Genomic DNA, 19119 nt, shown 5'->3' with positions numbered 1-19119 from the left:
AGACAGAGGACCTTCTGTTGCAGCAGCGAGAACAGAGTTACTTGTTTTGCTGTAGTTTACGATGTCAGCACAGTCATGTGCGCAACACAACAGACAAAAGGGCTTACACCATGGCTGTTGTGCACCCCCATCTCAATGGGAATCCTAGAATATATACATATTGGCTGACCTTAATAAAAAAGACAAAGAATAGGGTGTTTAAATTTGATATCTCTGAACCTGCTCCTAAGACCTTTTACATTTTTTTTAATTTTTTTTTTATTTTTTATGGGGAGAGTTAGCAGCTCTTCAAATGGCCAAGAGGTTAAATTAGTCCTAGGTGATGTAATTTCTAATTAGGCAGAAAAGTGTGGTCAACAAGAAAAATGCAGTCAAGACATTCCTCTCTTGTCATCCAAGATGTCCTAATACCAGAAGTCATTGTGTACTCTGTCTTTCTCATCCCTGACAAATTCTTAATTGGTAAATAATTCCAGGGCCCTGTCCTCTCTTGCTAGATTGCCGGGCCAGCTTCTCAGCTCAAGAGCTTACTGGTGGAAGTTCTTGGAGGATCAGGTATTTTATGTCTGAAGACTGTCTATTGCCTTTAGCATTCTCATAAATAACACAATAGAAACTTCAGTATGATAGATTGCATCTTCTTTTTCAGATACAAGATCACACCCGGTGACGTGATTTATACAAATGCAAAGTAGCCATTTGCCATGTACGACAGATGAACACGATGGAGATCTTTTCATGCATGTTTTTGGGAAGCTGAAAGGCAGTCTATTACAAAATCAATACAAAGGCTTCGACAAAGAGGGAGGAAACAATCTGTCCCCCAAACTCTGGCTGGATAGGACAATACACTGACAAGCTGGATGATGTCAATGGAACACCGGAAGAGTTGCTCAGAGGTGCAGAGACTCCATCACATGGATGCTTTCAGAACAGGTTACACAGCTGGCAGGATGGACAGTGGTGAAGCAGACCCTGCTTTTTGGAAAAGGTTTGATTGGGATAACTTCTCAAAGTCTATTAAAGCTGTCAGGTCAGTAAACGTTCCAGGATCTGGTCAGGATCAAAGCCCTGTGAGCAAGCCAGTCAAGACAGGATCACGGATGCATTAGTGTGAGACCCACAGCCTGTGCTGCCCTTAATTCTGCATTCCCAAACATCTGCTGGAGACAGCAGGGGTTCAAATCTATGGGAAAAACAGGAGTGGTCCTTGATATTCAACTGCGAGAAGTGACCTGGTTTTGGGTAGATAAGAGCTCTCTGCCTCATGCAAAAGGATTGCAAAACCCTATATTTGAGTTACTTGATGCAAAATATCTCTGCTTGTTGGTGCTGGAGCTGCTAAATTAAGTGCATTACATTCTACAAATGCTTCCTATTGTCAGTGGGTTGCCTCTTACTTATGACCACTGTCCCTTCTGTTGCTACTGAGGAAAGAAACATAGAAGAGAGCTTTTGTTTAATGAGCCATCACATTTAAACATCATTTGTCTCATCTGTTTTCCTGTTCTCATCTACCTTTGCTCATTACACTCCACCCTGCCTGGCTGTTAACAGCATAATCATGGGGAGCAACATCATCACGAGCTTCCTTTTACCAGAGTGATGCTGCTACCTGCTGCTTTCCCCCAGTTCAACATCTCTGACGGGACTGAGGTTGCCTAGTATCAGGGCCAGGGTAGCAGCAGCTTCAGAGATTACTTCATCCAGAGGACAAACAGCTGGAACTGTGCTTCCCCATATGGAGTGGGGTTTTGGCTGGACTTTCTTGGTGCTGTCTGTGACGTTCACCTTGTCCTTTCACACATCTGTCACAGGAAGTCGCCAGCCCCTTGCCTCTGAAGAGTGCATGGGGTGAGGGAAAGAGCAAGCAGTCTGTTCTGTACAGATGGCACATAAGATGTGGTAATACTCAATGGGGATGGGGAAGAAAAACAGAAGCAGCAAGGTGGCAGACTGGTATTTACACTATCCTGCAGAGGTGCTGCAGGAGATTCCCCACCTTGAGGGTCCTCCTGTGTTTCCTTCCCTGGCCAGGAACTGCAGCAGTTCACAAGCAACACAGAAAGCAGCATCCTCAATAACAGCATGAGGATTAGGGGTAAGAGAGCTGCTTGAACCAGATCTGCAAAGACTGCAGATCCCAGTCAGAGTTAGTGGCTGTAATGATCTCCATAGTTCTCACCTTCATGTACATGCTAGAATCTGAGCCAATAAAAATTACCCTTGCATCTTCAAACCTCTTGCTGAGTCCATTTTGGGGGCAAAAGGTACTCCTATTGACTCTTACCATGATTTGGATCCATCATGTAGAACTACAATGAAATCTCAGAGTCAATGTTTGTTATTTACCTCCACAGCTTAGACTGCCCATACATTCTCGGCTGTCCAGCACCATGATGTTCAGATTCTGGTGGCACTTCTCATCTGTGAAGGCAGTAGCAGAACCAGAAAGCTGCAGCAGTAGCCAGTGGTACCTCTGGCTTGTCATGTTGTTTGCATGAAGGAGCATGTCTGTTGAGTTTGGTTTGCAGATCACTGTAAATGAGTATGTCAGGACTTCAGAGATGGGAGATGCCAGCTGTGGAGCCAATATTCTTCTGGCTTGTGTGTAAACAGCTGAGTCTGGAATAGCTGTGACTTGGTCAGTGACTTTACAGTGCTAATAAGAGGTCTTGTTAGTCCTGCTGTACAGGCAGGTCCTCAAAGGAAGTGTCCACATCTCCACCACTTCAGCTGGATCTTTATGTTCCTGGCTTATACCAGCCAGATTGAGTTTTTACATGGTATTTCATCACAGGATAAAGTGAAGAGCCTCAGTACAACAGAACAGGAAAAAACTGACTATGAGGAAGGCATATCTGAAAATATATGATAGACTCAAATCCCTGTGGAGACAGCCAAATTTCAGTTTTCTTCCCAGACCACTCAGAACACTCAGCAGACACTCTGACCCCCCACCAGTGGGAAGGTTAGCATCAACCTCAAATAAAGAGAGCTCAACCTCAGTATGTCAGAGCTGAGCAGTCCAGGGCAGCCCTATGAACCTGTCTAGTAGCTCTGAGAATGGGGGGTGTAGTATTGTTGGGGGTAACCCCATCTGCAGTGCTGTGCACATCCCAGGACCAACCTTCAGGACAGCAGTGGTTTCAATCTGCTTCAGTGCCACAGCACAGGATTCATAACAGTATGGCTGTTAAAAGACTTTGGATATTTATTGAAAAAGGGCCAGAGAGGAGCAAAACTGAAAGCCATGTACCTATAAACTCACCAGGCTATCTCAGGTGAAACATCTACTTCCCTGAGGTTTAACCCAGTGATCTCTACAACTGGGACTCGACCTACTCTATAGTGCAACCCTACTCCAGTCTTAGACGTAGAGGAGTTGCAACTCCCCAGTACTCACTAGGTGTTCCTGAACGCCCTCTCCTCTTCTTCATTCTGACCCAAGTTCTTCCAGCCTTGTTAATTATTCGGTGTACCTTTCTTTCAGAGGGAGGGAAGAGACTTTCAGGACACTGCATCCTACACCGGCACAACACAACTGATTTCTCTTTTATGAAGGGCTTGATCCAGAGCCAGGGAAGACTCTCTTGCTCCCATTTGGTTCTTGTCGTCCTCCAGATCCAATTTACTCTTTTAAAGCTACATCCTTCTTATGCAGCAATACCCTCTAGCTTTTGTCTATGCAGGAGAATTTTACCAGTGTAAGGTAGGCTATGAGACTGAAAACTATGTAATTTTACTAGTGAATATATGAATAAAAATTCCTTTCCTCCTTAGTCTTAGTGATGTTTTGTAAGAGGCTTAAATTAAACCAAAAAGTCATTTATTCTGACAGAATGCCTGCAGGGGACATAAACCACTGGTGCCTTAATTATGCTTGTATGTTCATTTTGATTGCTTTAATGTCTTTAATTACAGTGGTAACACTTTTCCAGTTTGACAAGCTGGGAAGACAATTTGGCTCAACCAAGGAAGCTGGAGCATGGGTTATGGGAGATGTACAACACCTTCCAAAATGGCTTGCTTCTGCCAGCTTGGAAATAAAGGATGCTCTCGTCATGCTGTTATTTCAGCATGTTCTTCCTTTGGGGCACTGATGATGTAGAATTTTCAATGGCAATGCAGTGACAATGAACATGCTGCTATTGCCACTTTTGGCCACTTTTTTCTTTTGGCAAGAAAACTTTGTGGGCATATACAGAATCATGGAAAATAAAATTGAAAGAAACGTCAAAGAACTATCGGTTCTCTCCCTCCAGAAGACAAGATCCTTTTGCCATTTTCATCCAAACTCCTCCAGAGGCAGAAGGCCCCAAGCCATTTATTCTTATCTATCATTACTGTACCATTAGTAAAGACTTCTCAATATCTAAACCAATCTTCCTTCTGTTTAAGCCAATTACGCATTGTACCATCCTGCAGGAGACACAGCAAAAATTATCACTTTGAAGCCTGTTAAGGCCGATACAAATTAAACAGCAAAGGCTAGACTGTGAGTGGTATATCTGACAACTGATATTTATGTACATCTCGAAGGAAGCCAAAGCCTGGACTATTTTTAAGGGTCTTCCATAGACTCTATAAAGTGCTAAAAAATCTTCACTGCGGACAATTTTAATCCAATTTGCTTAGATGGAAGAGAAGGATGGGAGCATTTTCCTAGTGCTTGCAAAGATGTGTTTGACTTACACCCAAAAGCATGTTAATTCAGATCCCTTAATAACACAGTCTGAAATAGAATTTAATTGATAAGCAATAGATGATATTTATATCTTAGCAAATTTAATCCTAAGTGTCTGACTCCATTTGAATGCTAGCAAGCTTTGAATTCAGTGCTATTTAGCATCCTCTAGAGGTATAATTGCTAACACAATGACCTCTGTTGGTGTTCTTTTCCAACAGATGCTATGAAATGATATCTCCAGTCTCCAAGGAAATGGTCATTTGGAAGAGGTCACTCCCAGAGCTAACAGCACACCAAGCTAAAACTTACACCAAATACAAGATTTGGGCTTGGACTAACAAACTAGAGTGTATTATTCCATGCCATTCATGGAGGAAGCAGCTGACATCTTCCAAACACTGACACATTTCCAAAACTCAGCCTCTGAAGAGCCACCATCCCCTCCAGCTGACAATCCTATTTCTCCCTCTGTCCTCTATGCCATCAACACTGCTCCTGTACATTTAAATTTGTGTATTCCCTATGCCCCTGCACGCATTGACTTTAATTCTATAGGAAGATCTGTTTTGTTCTACCTTAAACTGTTTATCATCTCACCTTTCAGGAATGTATCTTTGGTGAAGAGCAGAGCATGGCTGTACTGCACTCCTATGCCCTTCCAGACATCATCTATTTGTGAGGAACAGTCTGAATCAGTGCTAGCATTTTCATATTTGAAAAGACCTCAGTGGATTGTCTTCCAGGAACTGGATGCAGGAAGAGTTTCTAGTCTTTCAGTTCCAAAAAAGCAGTGTAGAGGGTCAGCAAACACTGGAGGCAGTATTACTATTGTTCTTTGAATACAAGTTCTCCCTTCCCAATTCAGAACCTTAAGGGCTTAAGAAATCCCACAAGAGCATTACTAAGGGCTTTACCACCAGCGGGAAGTTCTGCTTCACCCTTCCTGCCTTTGGTCTTTAATCCATGGAGCAGCTGAGGAGACAAAACATGGCTGATGGTTACCAGTTTATTCTCCCTGAGCAGGTCAGTGAGACACAGCACAAATTCACAAACAGTAACTCAAGCGCTGTCTGGAGATGTCAGCGAAAAACATGACTTTGTTCCTTGGCTCGGTTTCTGGAGGCACCGCCCCAAACTCCAGTGCCAAGGATAGGCAGTGTTGGGTTACCTACACAGTGTAGCCTACTGTACATCTCTACCCCATGACAAGTAGGGAAGTTGTCAAGTATCCACCTAAATTGTATTTTTATAGATGCAGTCAAAGCTGAATGTAGCATTGCTCAGCTCAGCTGGCACCTCTTACATCAACTAGTTCAGCTAGTTTCCAGCCTGGCCAAAAATAAAGGCTGTGTTAAAGCACATCATTAACAGTTGAGATAAGCCAACAATTAGCAGTCCATCACACAACATGTGCCAAGATTTGGATACATTCTCATGGCCCAAAAGGGTATTGTCACCATCATTCACTGCTGGGTCAAGACAGCCCAACTAGAACAGAAATAAGAGCATGGGACGGGGAAACAAAGTCAGAAATAAATGGAGTAATGCTTAGGATAAGCACATTACTCTGTTAGCAGTTCAACCCCATTTTCAGTCTTAGTCTCAGACCATACACATGCTCTGGTCTCTACACAGAAACCTCTTTATTTCCTATTCAAAATACTGAAGACATGTCTTTAAAGTCAGTGTTAAAGTCAGTCTTTGAGTCAGTGTTTTCTTTTCCTGGTTTATCATTTAATAATCTCTTTTATCATTTCCTGAGAAACTTACTGGTATCTACACTGCCCCTGTCCACCCATTATTTTGGAAGATCACTCCTTCCTAGCCATGAACTCCCTCTGCTCCCAGAAATCAGGTCTGATTTCTGTAGGCTCCAGACCACTCCTGTTTCTGCAAATAACAGGAGTTATTTAGAGCCAGGTGGAGCACACACTTTACCAGGCCCTGCAGGTTAGGACACTCGTGAAAGTTAAGGTAAATTAACCAAAGATGTGAAATGAATGCACATGAATTAAAGCATGTTAAGCCTTGTGTGGACATTCGGGGATAAAGTGACCTTGCTTTGCTTAGTTTAATTGTCACCATAGTGAACGGATGCTGTTTTCCTTCTATATTACAGCACCCACACAGGGGTTTAATGCACTTCAACTTCTGCGCATTAACTCACACCTCACACTAATTTGTCTTAACTCCCCATGTAAACAAGCCCTCAGAGTACTGTTTTTTCCCTCTCTCATGTGACAGTTCACTTTATCACAAAGTGAAATGTGTTGAAGAAAACTATTTGCAGTGAATTTTCCTTCAGTTGTGCCTGCAGTGACATCTTGGTTGTAATCTGCTGCAGAACTTCTCCCTCTGCCTAAGTTAGTCTGCTTTTTTCCTCCTTACAACAGCTAATTAGAACAGCTTATAATTAGGAAAGCACCATCCCTTTACCAGGCAGACAGGGAACTGTTGGCCTGGTCTAGAGGTGGGGTGTGGAGGGGATCCAGTGAGATTAAATTCCGAGCACTGGTTCACATAAAATATCTGCAGCTGAGCACAGAAACTATCTATATCCAGGCCTCTTTTGTGCCTGGAAACATCTTTTCTCCTCCATCAGTTGATTTTTTCCTCACTAGAAATAGTCAATGAGCTTCTGCAAACCTCAGTATCATGCTAGTTCTGTGGGAAAGAAAAAGAGAAAAAATACTGCCATCTCCATGACTCCTGTGTGGAGACAAATCCTTTCCTCTCACTCTCCCCCTTTTCCTCCATCCCCTTTTTTTACATGAGAGCTGCAGGAGAACTTCACATTAAGATACTGAAGCCTTCACAGTTGGAACAGACAAAGCCAGAGTGAGGAGGGAGGTGATGGAGGCTGAGACAATGTATTTTTAGTCATTTCGATGAATTATGGAGACGTGAAGTTGATAATTTATTGAAGAAGGGAAACGGGGGACTCTATGTAAATGTTTTCAGATGAATAATTAATGTGACTTTCTAGCATCAGGGGGTCTTTAATTAAAGCCTCTGTTAAACAAGGCAAGTCAGATGGGCCCAGATCCTTGCAGCAGCTAATTGCACCTTTCCCATGTAAAGCTACGATTCAGAGATGAAGCATCATTTGCATCCATAAAGAAGGACAGATCCCACCTGGGGTGAGTGGTGGGAGGCTGTGGAGACCAGCTCAATGGCCCCAGGGCTGCAGTGGTTTGCATCACATTTTAAAATAGTTTGGCATACAGGCCAAATGGTGGTGGGGTGGGGGGGAGAGGGGGAAGCTAGGAGAGGGGAACAGGCAGGTCAGAGGAGGGAGGGGGCACTTCATACGCACGGCTTTGAGGAGCACAAAAAGCCACTCACAGCTCTCCAGGGATTACAGGCTTTTCAAGACAGGGCTATCCACGGTCTTACTGTCACTGTGTGATATATTTGTCTTCCAAAAGCCTGCCCCATACCATGTCTGTCCCATACCATTGTGCCTCTTTACCCCATAGGGAAAGATAGGGTCACAGCACAGGAATATGCTCGTATTTGCCGGCAAACCTGTGCCTTCCCTCTGTCCTACTGCTGTCCTTATTCTCACCGTCCTCCACAAGCACCACTCCCTCAGTTGAACATTAAGCCTCGACTCTCCCTTTCTGCAGGGATTTCACAGCTGAGGTGGGATAAAGGTTCGCCATAAACATGGGTCAGAACAGAGCACCCTCTCCCTCTGGTGCCAGGTGATGCTGAGACAAAACTAAAGCCTTCTCTCTAACAAGCGTGTGTCATCTCAGAAGGTATATGATTATTTCCCATGGGGAAGTATAAAACCTTGACAGCTTTAGGCTTCAGAAGTTAAAAATGGGGCAATCACTGGATGACAGAAGCTGCCCCAGTTAATATCACTGAGGAACTTCCAGTATAATACCAAAGTTGGCTTCTTTAATTCCTCTAGGGAACAGGACGTGAGTTTCCAAACAGAGGGCCAAAGTCTTGTTTTTCTCGAGAATGATGTCTAAATTAGACACAGATTAATTAGTTTTGACACCTTGGCAAAGAAGCGGTGTCTCACATTTTTCATTCATTTTTATTGCCAATAACATTTGTGATAACTTTATAAAGTGAGGCGGGAACAAGGAGGATACAGACAAAAGTTTATTTTTAACAGAAAAGGTTAAATCTAAGGCATGGTAGACAGGTTTCCAAATAAATATTCCAAAACACAGAACATACAAACACATTTCTTTCCTGCCCTGCTGAAGATGGAGCTGAAGGAGACCTCAGGGTGTTAACTATTCCATGCCCATCAGCTGTGAAAGGGGTTTGCTTAACCTGCTACAGATACCTGTCTACTTTCTGAAGCCATACTTGAGGTATATCCCCTTTTGGCTATGGGTACAAAGGCAACCTGCAGAGCATACCCCAAGAAAGGTTCCTCTGTTCTCTGTGAACACCCAGATTTCCAGGAAAGCACCAAATTTTGGGGATTCCTGGCATGTGTTCTCTGTTTGTTCACACCGATGCTCTTGACAGGTCTGACGTGCCTGCGAGCTCAGTGCTTTACTGCTGCGTTCTGGGGAGGCAAGCAGTGCAGGAAATCTTGGAGGATGCACTCGGAGCTCCTGCAAGCGGCCACGAAGCTCTGCTGCTCTCTGCTGGGAAATGCAGGCAGAGCCCCAGCAAGAGCTGGATTCGCCAGCATGCTCTGGCTTGGTCCCCGCACACACGAACAGAGGCACTGCATGAAAACAGATACTTTGGTGCAATCTCTCTCGCAGCATCGCTATCAGCTCCAGGCCCACATCAAGGGCTGTTGGTGTAAGTCAGCACCGCCTGCCTGCCTCTCTCCCCCCTCACATCCCAGCCCTCCCCACCTCATTTGGGAGCTAGTTTTCTCCATGATGCTCTGCTGCACTTACAACCACTCTCCTCCCAGCTTGTAAATAACTTCTCAACAGCCCCCTGGACAGAGGGCTGAGCAATTACAAACGTGCAGGACAACTCTCAGGTCAGCGCGTGGGTAAGCACAGACTCCAGCCACCACCCCCTCCCTGTCTGCAGCCTGCTTGTCTTAATGATTGGTCCATGCCACAATGCTGCCCTTTGCTCTCCAAACCTTCCGGAAGGTTTTAGCTATGCCCAGCTACAACTGTGCAAAACCACAGGTCAGGGAGCCTCAGAGCCACAGTGGATGGGGAACCATGAGGCCATGGCCTCAGGTATCGGCTGGATTGCAACAACCTCATAGACAGCTTAGCAGGTGAGCTCGCTGCCCTGTCCAGCAACCTCTGTCTGCCAGAAAACAGCTCTCACACCCAGGAGGGGGATGGATCCAACAGCCTGGAACTGGCCAGGGTTCTCTGTGTCTTTAAGCAAAGCCATGTAATTTTCTGATGCGTTTCGTCTTGTGCATCCCATTATGATTGTCAAGTACCGGATAAAGTGGCAGGAGTTTAGGACATGCATTTTCAGTCTTTGGCTTATATATTTATTTATTTACAGCACAATAAAATAAGAAGAAATATTCAAAGTGAAGAGACTGTGAAAAGTGATTTGTTCCAACTCTTCACTGCAGACTTGCAAGAAACCAATCAAAGGGGCTCAGGAGTGGTTTGACTGTAATTTATTAACCCAAAAGGGGCCGCATTGTTAACCAACATTATTTATAGTGAACAGCTCAACCATCTCTACTGAACAACTGTGTGATACTGCAGGGACAAATGCAATGAGTTACTACACAGATAGGACAAAACCAGCAGCAGATCTTTGTTACAGCTGTTAGCAAAAGTGTCCCCAGGAGACAGACACTGAATCTCTAATGGCTATCTTATTTCTCTGACAATTTATTTAAGTTTTAACTTAACAGCAGGAATGATAGCCACAGTTACACAGTGACTCCCAATAAAAGAGCGTATTGCTGATCTGCAGCTGGTGTTTTCTTATTTATTTGAAAGTCTTTAAGTTCCAGACTTAGCATATGGTGCCATATAAATAATGATATAATAATACGGTTTTGCTTTCCATGTGCCGGGATATAAAAAAGCTGTGTGATTTATGTTACATGAGCATTGTATTTAAGGCTTTATTTTACTCAGAATTTTAATGTATTTAAAATGCATCTTCTGTTTTTTGTAATCTTTTGAAATAATAAGCAGAGCAGTGATGTTTATTTAATGGAGTCGTTCATCTTACTTCCTTGTACAAAATCCTAGCTTTCCACCCCCAGCAGCCAGTTCCCTGCAGTAGTCAGTGGGGTTGGAAATGGAAAGATATGCTGTTTACCAATGAGGCACAGATGAAAGGAAGACATGGGGCTTGAGATTTGCCCACAGCAGGACTCTATTTGAAGCCAGCAGGCAGCTGAGAACAGCTCAGTCCTGTCCAGCAAAGGATGGAGAGGAGAAACCCATGGGAGAAGTTCTACAGGGAGTCATGCTGTGGTGAAAACAGCACTGTGATGCTCAGCACACAACTGAAAGCAGGTGCCTACTTCAGCTCAAACTGCAATTGCAGTTACTACAGCAAACACTGCCCCCCTGAAGTATGACAGGGTTATAACAGTTTACAGCTTTCCTTTCAGATCCTCAATAAACTAGTTCTGTGAGCATTAGAGCACATATCTAGCTGCAGGACAGGGAAGATCACCTAACTCATGCCTCAGCTGGCCTTTTCTTTCTTGGACCAGTTGGCAAGAAGACCTTGTTTAGAAAAAAATCTTCACAGATGCAAGGTTTGCAAACACACACAGATCACTGCAGAAAACTACCTACCAACCAACCAGACTATTTCTTAAGGGTATAGATGACAAACCTGTGAATATCCTGCCTAGATACTTAAGCCTGCTCCATTGGCCCACATTTCCTGGAAGAAAAATGTCAGGGTCCACAGATCAAAGACTGACAATCCCTAACACCAGGCAGTATACAGTGCTTTCTCCCACCATGTGAAGAAAGGTAAAAAAAAAGTCAGTGGAGGTTGAAGAACTTGGACCCTGAAGTCTCACCAAAAGTCCATGCAACCAACTGCCTAAGACCCATCAACAATTTTATCCATCACCTTTCAAGATCTTTCTAAGCCAACACACAAAATAAAATAAAATAAAATAAAATAAAACAAAATAAAACTAAAATAATAAAACAAGAATCCATACTCAAAAATTTGGCAGTCCCATGTTGTCCAGTACTATAGGAATCGTGGGCAAGTGGGAAAGGCAAGACAGACTCAAAAGAGTTGAACAATGACCTGGCATCCCCTGAGAGCAGGCAGCAGTGTTCAGTGCAAGAGGATCTGAGCAGTCAGCATGCCAGCAGACATGGACAACAGTGTTATGAACCTAGTATGGGAGCAGTGGGGAAAGTGTTTCTTGTAAAAGGTCAACAGCTTAACCTGAAAAATATACACAAAGTGAGCTGCTCTGAATCTAAGTGACATCTGTTAGTTTAGCACAGTTTTTGAAGTCCTGTATTCCCCTTTCACACTCCCCGCCTCAATGCCCATGGCAGTTTCAGCCACTCGTGTTTCAATCCCAGCTCTTGTCACACTGGAGCATGAACCAGAGTATTTCAGAAGCTGGTTACTGTGGTAACCCAGCACTGCTTTTATCTTTTTTTTCCTTTCATCTCCTCTTTGGGGGAAACTGGCAATCTGTTTATTTGCTTTTTTTCTGAGGTAGTTCATCACACAGCACACTGCCAGGATTTGTGTAAAACCGAGAGGAGAAAGTACCTCTCAGTTGAATCCATACATAGAAATTTCTCTCACTGCTCTACTACCCTACCTCTTGCTTCTCCACTTCTAATTACAAGCTATTTGCCATATCCTTCTACGTTTGACTTTCTTTGTAGAGCTTGTCTCTGCCATGGTCTGCCTTTCCCTTCCAGACCCGCTCACTAGGGTAATACTTACTAGTAGGGCCAGCAAGACAAAACAGCTATCACATGCTTTGCTGCTTCCTTTAACAGACCTTGGTAAAGTAACGAGGCACTGTCAGGGCCTGTTTTGAAAAAATAGAAAAGCTAACGGCACTGAATTTGCAGTGAAGCCACAAAGCTCCCTATAAAACAAAATCCCACCTGCTCCGTGGCAGGCAGAGTGGTATGCAACCCCCTGCCATTCCCCCTCCCTCAGACAAGAGATGCCTGCTTCCACACTGCACCAGGGTCAGCACCAGGACCAGAACCAGGTCCAGGACCAGGACCAGGACAAGGGCCAGGGTCACCCCACCTCTCCCAGCTCTTCTGCCCGAACCTAAGATGGCCACGCAGCATCGCCTAGAGACCAGGGGGTGGGACCATAAGGCAGCACTTCCCTGGCAACCTCCCCAGCGACTTTCGCATTCTCTCCCATTCTCTCCCCACCATGGAGGGCCGGCAGCTGGTGAGCACAGGCGGTGGCAGCAGAAAGGCCTCAGGACCGGATCCCTGGATCCGCAACCTGACCATCCCGTGACCCCCACCATCCTCCCGACCCCCATCTGTCCCCTCTGGAGGGGCATCTCCCCCCAGCGCGGGGCAGAGCAGCCCTTTCCATCGGGGTGTTCGTGCTGTCGGTGTGATTTCATGGTTCCTGAGCTCGGTCACGGGGCTGTGAATGGGGATGTGAGGCACGGGCAGGGTGCGGTGCCCAGCCAGCTGCTGGGAGGTGGATGAAGCCCTTACAGGTTTCGTCTGTTTGCCGTCGGGGAGAAAGAGCAGCGCTGTGCTGAGCAGGATGAGTCTCGCTGTGCCAAGCCTTACCCTTAGCCAAGAGGGCACGGGTGCACAGCCCACGGGCAGGGTGCTGGTAACAGGGCTCACCAGCAGTGCCAGACAGGGAACGTAATGAGCTGCTCTGGGACCCATCCAGGGACTTCCACGCAGGAGACAGGGGCACAGACAAAACCACCTGCAACATACATCTGGAGTCCCCCGGGGAAAACCAGTCAGTAAGCAAGGACCAGGCACGGGAACTCCCACAACATATCACAGATGAGGACTGAAGGTTTGGATCTGAGCTTAAATGGTGTTCCTGGGCTCATGGACAGGGGCAGTGGGAGAGACCCATCACCGAAATTAAAGCCTAGTGTTTCTCTCAGAGCCCTAACATTTGCTCTAAGAGGGGCTGCAGCATATTTTTAGAAGCATGAAGTAATTTGATGTATCTGGTCTGAAGGGCTACCTATTTACAACATCCCTTGTTCTTTGTTAAATATTTTAGCAAGATGCCAGTGACCATTCAGAAACTGAAGTGAAGAAATGCATCATACCATCAGTTGCTGAACCATCAGAGGACCAGAGACCTATAGTTGAATTCCCACCATCACTGAACGACTTCCCACCAGTCGAGACATTCTTGCCTGAACCCTCACAGTCTGGGGGTAAAATATCTCAGGCTGGGCTGTCGGCACCTGTAGTCAAACCAACATGTGAAATATCAGAGCAGCCAATGGTGTATGAAGACCCCTATGAAGTCTCTGTTAAGTACATGGAGAAACATAATATTCTGCAGATATTTCAGGTGATATTTCTCTTTCCCTTCTCTGTCCAAAGACTTGCTTGTGAAGCTGGGCTTAAAGTTAGCTTGGATCAAATTGTTGCTTCCTCTGGATCCCTCCGGGTCCTGAGCTTTCTTCAGTGGAAACTTAAAAGCAGTAGAAAGGGACACTTGATCATCCTCAGGGATTGAAAGAGATGGTGGCTTTTTAAAATGCAGCTAGTGTTGGAGAAGAAAGTGCAACCACGTGTCTTCCCAAGGATCAATACTTCTTTCCTTCTGTCTGTCTCTGTCTTAGGAGATCACAGTAAAACTGATGTACGAGAAGCCTGATGACCCTTTGCAGTTCATGTTGCTGCAGGTATGGTGTCTTGTAGCTGCTCAGCAGGGACTGCCTGTTAGATCCACAACAGAAAGTCAGTTTGCTGAGCATGCTGGAAACATGGTGAACTCATGACTCTTTCTCTCACTTTGTGCCTGCTCAGATGGGAGGAGGAGGACAGGGCAGGAGCAGAATGCCCATGGTGCAAGCGCTCACATGTGCTCTTAAGGGAGAGGGAAGAGAGGTACAGGAGGGTGGGTGTGTGAGAGCATGTTGTGTGAGAGAGAATAGGGTGGATGTGCCCCAAAGAACCATTATCTGACAGGTAAGGGAAGGTTGGAGAGAAAGTTAGGGCTGATTTGTGTCCCTGTGATCTGCCTGTAGCTCCCTCTGTTCCTTACTGGGAGCAAACACTATCCCTGCCAGGTACCCCTATTCAGGTGAGCTATCTCTGCTGATCCTGGATGACTTTAAAACAGAAACTTCAGTCTGTTGAGAGAGTGATATACTGGGAGTGAATTAGAAGTTAGAGTTAGAAGCATTGGGAGCTCTTTGGAGTAAGGAGCAGCTCAGAGGAAAAGGAGCAGAAAGGGAGAGGGTTCTTTCCCTCCCCACCATCTAGTCAGTAAGGGGAAGCACCACTTTTGTGATTTGCTGCTGGGTTCATCCTGTATGGGATATGTGCAGAACCTGCAGAGGGGTGGTAAGATTGATTCTGGGCACTGCTGGCTGGAAATAGGTTCCTAAATGACTCTTTTCCTTTTCCTTTTGCCCAGGTGCAGTCTATGATAAATGCCCGGCAGGCAGAAATGGAGGGAGTATTGGATGAGAGCAAAGATAGAGAGGAGTTTCTGAAACAAGTCCTGTGCACTCCTTCTGGCCCTTACTGACCTTGCTATTGTGATGTTGCACATGGCCTTCGCAGCATCCTGCTTTTGCAACCAGTGGAAGTAAATTTGGAAATGTCTGCTGGTATCTCTCTTTCTTGATTTTTCATGTGATTCTGCTTCCCCTTTAATATAAATCCTGCAATCTAGTATCTTTATGGACACACAAAATCAAATCTAAAAGAGTGCATGAACCTGCATGCACATATGGCACATTTTAAAAGGCTGCTCTCCTGAAATCTTGTATGGTCCATACAAATCCACAACTCCCACATGTAGGCCACCACTAGATTCAACTTTTCTGTGCAGGGAAACCTCACAGCACAGACAATACAAGTGCAAAAGCAAGTAGAATTAAAAAAGCAGCCCTGGACAACCCACAGTCCTCACTTTTTCATGCTGCATTGGTGGCTGTCTTAAACTATGCAGTATCACCAATGCCCATCTAACACTTTGAAATCCATGCTGGGAGAGGCTCAGCCAGTGGTTTTTCTGACGCCCCAAAGCTCCTCTGGCACAAGGAGCCATCTCTTTGTTGCTTCCACACACCGTCAGTAGCTTTCTCACTCTTAACTATCCATGCCAGGTTCAGATCACTCTGTTTTTTGGTGCTGCCCTGCCTGTATCATTGCAAGTACAGTGTGTATTTTGATTAAAAGAACAGTAAAGCAACAGTTGCCTACACGCTCTATGGCTTCAGAAGGCACTGAGGCACTGCCACTCGGGAATGTGAGAGGTGAATAAAACTAAACAAACCCAAGACATGCACTGGTAGCACAGGAAATTCAGAGTTAAGATACACTTTGCAAACATGTCATCTGAACTGCTTTTAATTCTCAAAACACTTGCAATGCTCATTTTCATACTTTCCAAGTGTCTGTTTTCACCCTCCAAAGGACATTTGTATTTCTTGTCTCTTGTCTGAAGATTATTGAAAATGTGCAATAGACCATACTGTTATTTTGGCATCACTTCATGTGTATGTGCAGTAGGTGCCAGAAAGCTTTTTGTCACTACAGACTTTTCTCTTTTTTAGGCAAGTGCTCTAATTTCATGATGGATAGTAGCATGTTCCCAAATGTCTGTCTCTGGCTATGAAGAGAGCACCACAGAAACTTATCTTCCATCTATCTATTTGCAGCTAAAAGTCTGATGATTAGGTTGTGAGATACTCCACAACAGAGCCTGGGCCCAAAAAGTTTGGGAATAACAGAGGCAAGTATTTGGCATACAAATTCTGTGTCTGAGAAGAGATGCCTTTCTATCTAAGACTCAAAAAAGATGAGTTAACTCCTGTGTTTCCAGGGTAAAGGCAGGAAGCACTTCTGTCATTCACAGAGCATGCAGGTTTTCAAGTGATCCCAAAGATAGCTAAAGATTAGATAGCTCTTCATGGGTTTTGTAAGACTTATGATGTGGTCTTAGGTGTCTAGGTCCCACTGAAACACTGAAGTGCTTTTGAAAGTCCTGCTTATTTTCAGCAACTGGATGAATTGGACCCTTAAGGAAACAGAGTGTTTGTTTTTCAGGCTTGTATATATTTGATCAAGAATTTGTAAGGGAAATGCTAATGCACTTCTGTGAAACAGGAAATGCGTGGAAGATAATCAACATTACATGAAGATACTGGCTGAGGCTTTCTGATCTCTACATCATCACATTTTCTGAGAGAAAGAGGTGTTGGCATGTCTTTGAATTTTATTTTAGAACAGAAACAAGGTATTTTTGGGTACAACCATAGCTGTACATTTCCTAGTTTTCTATCATTTGTGTATTGTATTTTGTTATTCTGTTTTACTTAAGAAAAACTTGTGAGTTGTGATGTTATTAGGCTATAGGTGTGTGCCCTCAACTTTGTGTCAGCAACAAGAGAGTTATGCAAGGAAATTTCCTTAATTCTCTTCCAGACAAATTGAAAAGAGCTGGAAGTAGTCCTCCTACAGGTGCTAAAAGTTTTACAGGAAAGGCCCTACACAGTGTTCCTCAGCAATCCCAGGGCCAAAATTTTCCTTTGGTGGCCTGGCCACTTTATCTCATGCTACCAAAGTTGCTGCATGGTAGCAAGAAGTCCTCTCCAGTGCACATAAGAGAGAGAGAGCAGCTGTCTCTTATTTCTTGGGATAAAGGTCCCTCTCCTTTGAGGAGCAGCAATTGTGTAGAAATGTAGGTGGGTGCAGTCAGGACAGTTGTGTGGGCCTGCAATTGGCTTGCATAGAGGGCAATAGACTGTGGAAAGCAGCAGACCAAGAACAAACCTTCTGCTTTCACGGACTTGTGGAGACCGCTCATCAGCCCTGATCAAGGGCCTTGATAGGAAATCTTGGGGAACGTCATGAGGCATCTGAGGAGAAATGTCACTACCTTCTCCTCAAGCCTTTCAGATAACTGGATTGTACTTTGAACAGCAAGGAAAAAAAAAAAAATAGCCCAGGATCTTAAGCTTACGAAAACAAAAAGTATTCTCCCGAAGGTGTGCAGATTATTGTGTTTAGTCTGGTACAACAGATTCACTTCAAATATACATTAGCTCTAGCAGAATTCTACCTCACATAAAGGCAGTAATACACCACTGGTGCTTGAGTGTGTGGAGGCTTTTGCATGGAGAAGACAGGGAGAAAAGTTTGATTTAAAATGGAAACATTTATTGTAGCATTAATTCCAGAGTGACTGTCCTTTTTCATACATTCTTTCCCAAATCTTTGGATCCTTGTTTCTTCTTCATAAGTGGACATTTATCACCATGGCATTAAACTGTCATTAAATTTCTTGCCTTGGGTGCTCTGAAGGAATTAAGAGTTCATTGTGTGTAACCGAAACTATTCCATATAAGTCCTGGTGGCATGCTAGTCACTGTATATTTGAATGCCCTCCAGTAGTGTGCTAAGCAACGTGACTAACATCTGCTGTTTGTTTTCTCCTCTGCACAAGGGAGAATGAACTGACGTGCATTCTTTTAAAAAGGGTGTTTTGTGTTGTGTTGGTTTGTTGTTTTTTTTTTTACCCACACCTGCGCATTGTTTTGTGTTTCCAATGGATAAGGGTAAGTCACAGAGTGGAAGGTGGGGAGGCTGGAAATAGTTTCTAGTTCCCAAGGGTGCTTACTTGGTAGTTCAAGACAGACAGTGAGCAAGCACAGTATTTTCACGGGTGAGAATTGTTGTTGATCCATGAACTGACGCAGAAGCATGACATCCAGTTTGGCTTATGAATCACATGGTCTTGTGGTGCACAGAGCATTTCTGTTGTGAATCTCGGATGCCACAGGGCCAATCAGACAGAGATTGTAGTCACCTTGAGATAGGTGCCATGGATCAAAAGGGCAGATTCTTTTTCTGCCATCTCTGTATGGAACTTAAAAGAACTGAGGTGCCCAGGCAATAATAAAGTTGACAGTGTAGTGCCTCTAAGCAATTAAAAAAAAAAAAAAAAAAAAAAAAAAAAAAGTCTCATAACTGCTGATTAAAGGTCTTTTGAAAAGTTCACCCGGTCCCTGCTCTGCTTCTTAGGTGGAGGGCACAGGAATGATAGCTCTTCAATGGCGTGCCACTTATAGCATGAGACATTTCATTCTGACTCACTGGGTATGAATCATGGCTACATAACACCAATTTCAAGCTAGTTTAATGCCATTGATTTTCAAGTTTCACATAATTGTGAAACTTGAAGTAGGCAGCAGCAAATATTCAGAGAACTGCATGTCTGAAATGGAAGAAATTAACCTCTAGGTAAACTCTAATAAAGAGCTTAGCTCAGAAGAGAACTCAGTCTGAAGACTGGGGACC

General features: G+C 44.3%; 1 protein-coding gene and 1 long non-coding RNA gene across 3 annotated transcripts; both read left to right on the top strand.

Moving 5' to 3' along the window:
* Window positions 1–730: 730 nt before the first annotated feature.
* Window positions 731–18300, top strand: LOC118160977. Its single transcript, XR_004747794.1, has 3 exons — window positions 731–744; window positions 962–963; window positions 17942–18300. It is a non-coding gene; the product is annotated as an uncharacterized LOC118160977 (long non-coding RNA).
* Window positions 12919–16101, top strand: TEX55 (testis expressed 55). Of its 2 annotated transcripts, none has more exons than XM_035316074.1 (4): window positions 12919–13033; window positions 13853–14152; window positions 14427–14489; window positions 15227–16101. In XM_035316074.1, exons 1-4 carry the CDS (start codon window positions 13016–13018, stop codon window positions 15338–15340), a joined length of 495 nt encoding a protein of 164 aa, XP_035171965.1. In that variant the 5' UTR covers window positions 12919–13015; the 3' UTR covers window positions 15341–16101. The 2 variants fall into 2 exon arrangements, with proteins under 2 accessions (XP_035171965.1, XP_035171966.1); XM_035316075.1 differs by lacking the exon at window positions 12919–13033 and adding an exon at window positions 13083–13218.
* Window positions 18301–19119: the final 819 nt, after the last annotated feature.

The sequence above is a fragment of the Oxyura jamaicensis genome, chromosome 1, assembly GCF_011077185.1.
Source record: "Oxyura jamaicensis isolate SHBP4307 breed ruddy duck chromosome 1, BPBGC_Ojam_1.0, whole genome shotgun sequence".
Taxonomy (NCBI): Eukaryota; Metazoa; Chordata; class Aves; order Anseriformes; family Anatidae; genus Oxyura; species Oxyura jamaicensis.
Note: the sequence above shows the minus strand (reverse complement) of the source record. Positions and strands in the feature narration are given on the sequence as shown.

Bases quoted from the DNA above. Each gene is read 5' to 3' on its own strand.
- TEX55 (XM_035316074.1), top strand. The intron at 14,153-14,426 runs GTGATATTTCTC...TCTCTGTCTTAG, and splicing joins ATATTCTGCAGATATTTCAG to GAGATCACAGTAAAACTGAT. The intron at 14,490-15,226 runs GTATGGTGTCTT...CCTTTTGCCCAG, and splicing joins TGCAGTTCATGTTGCTGCAG to GTGCAGTCTATGATAAATGC.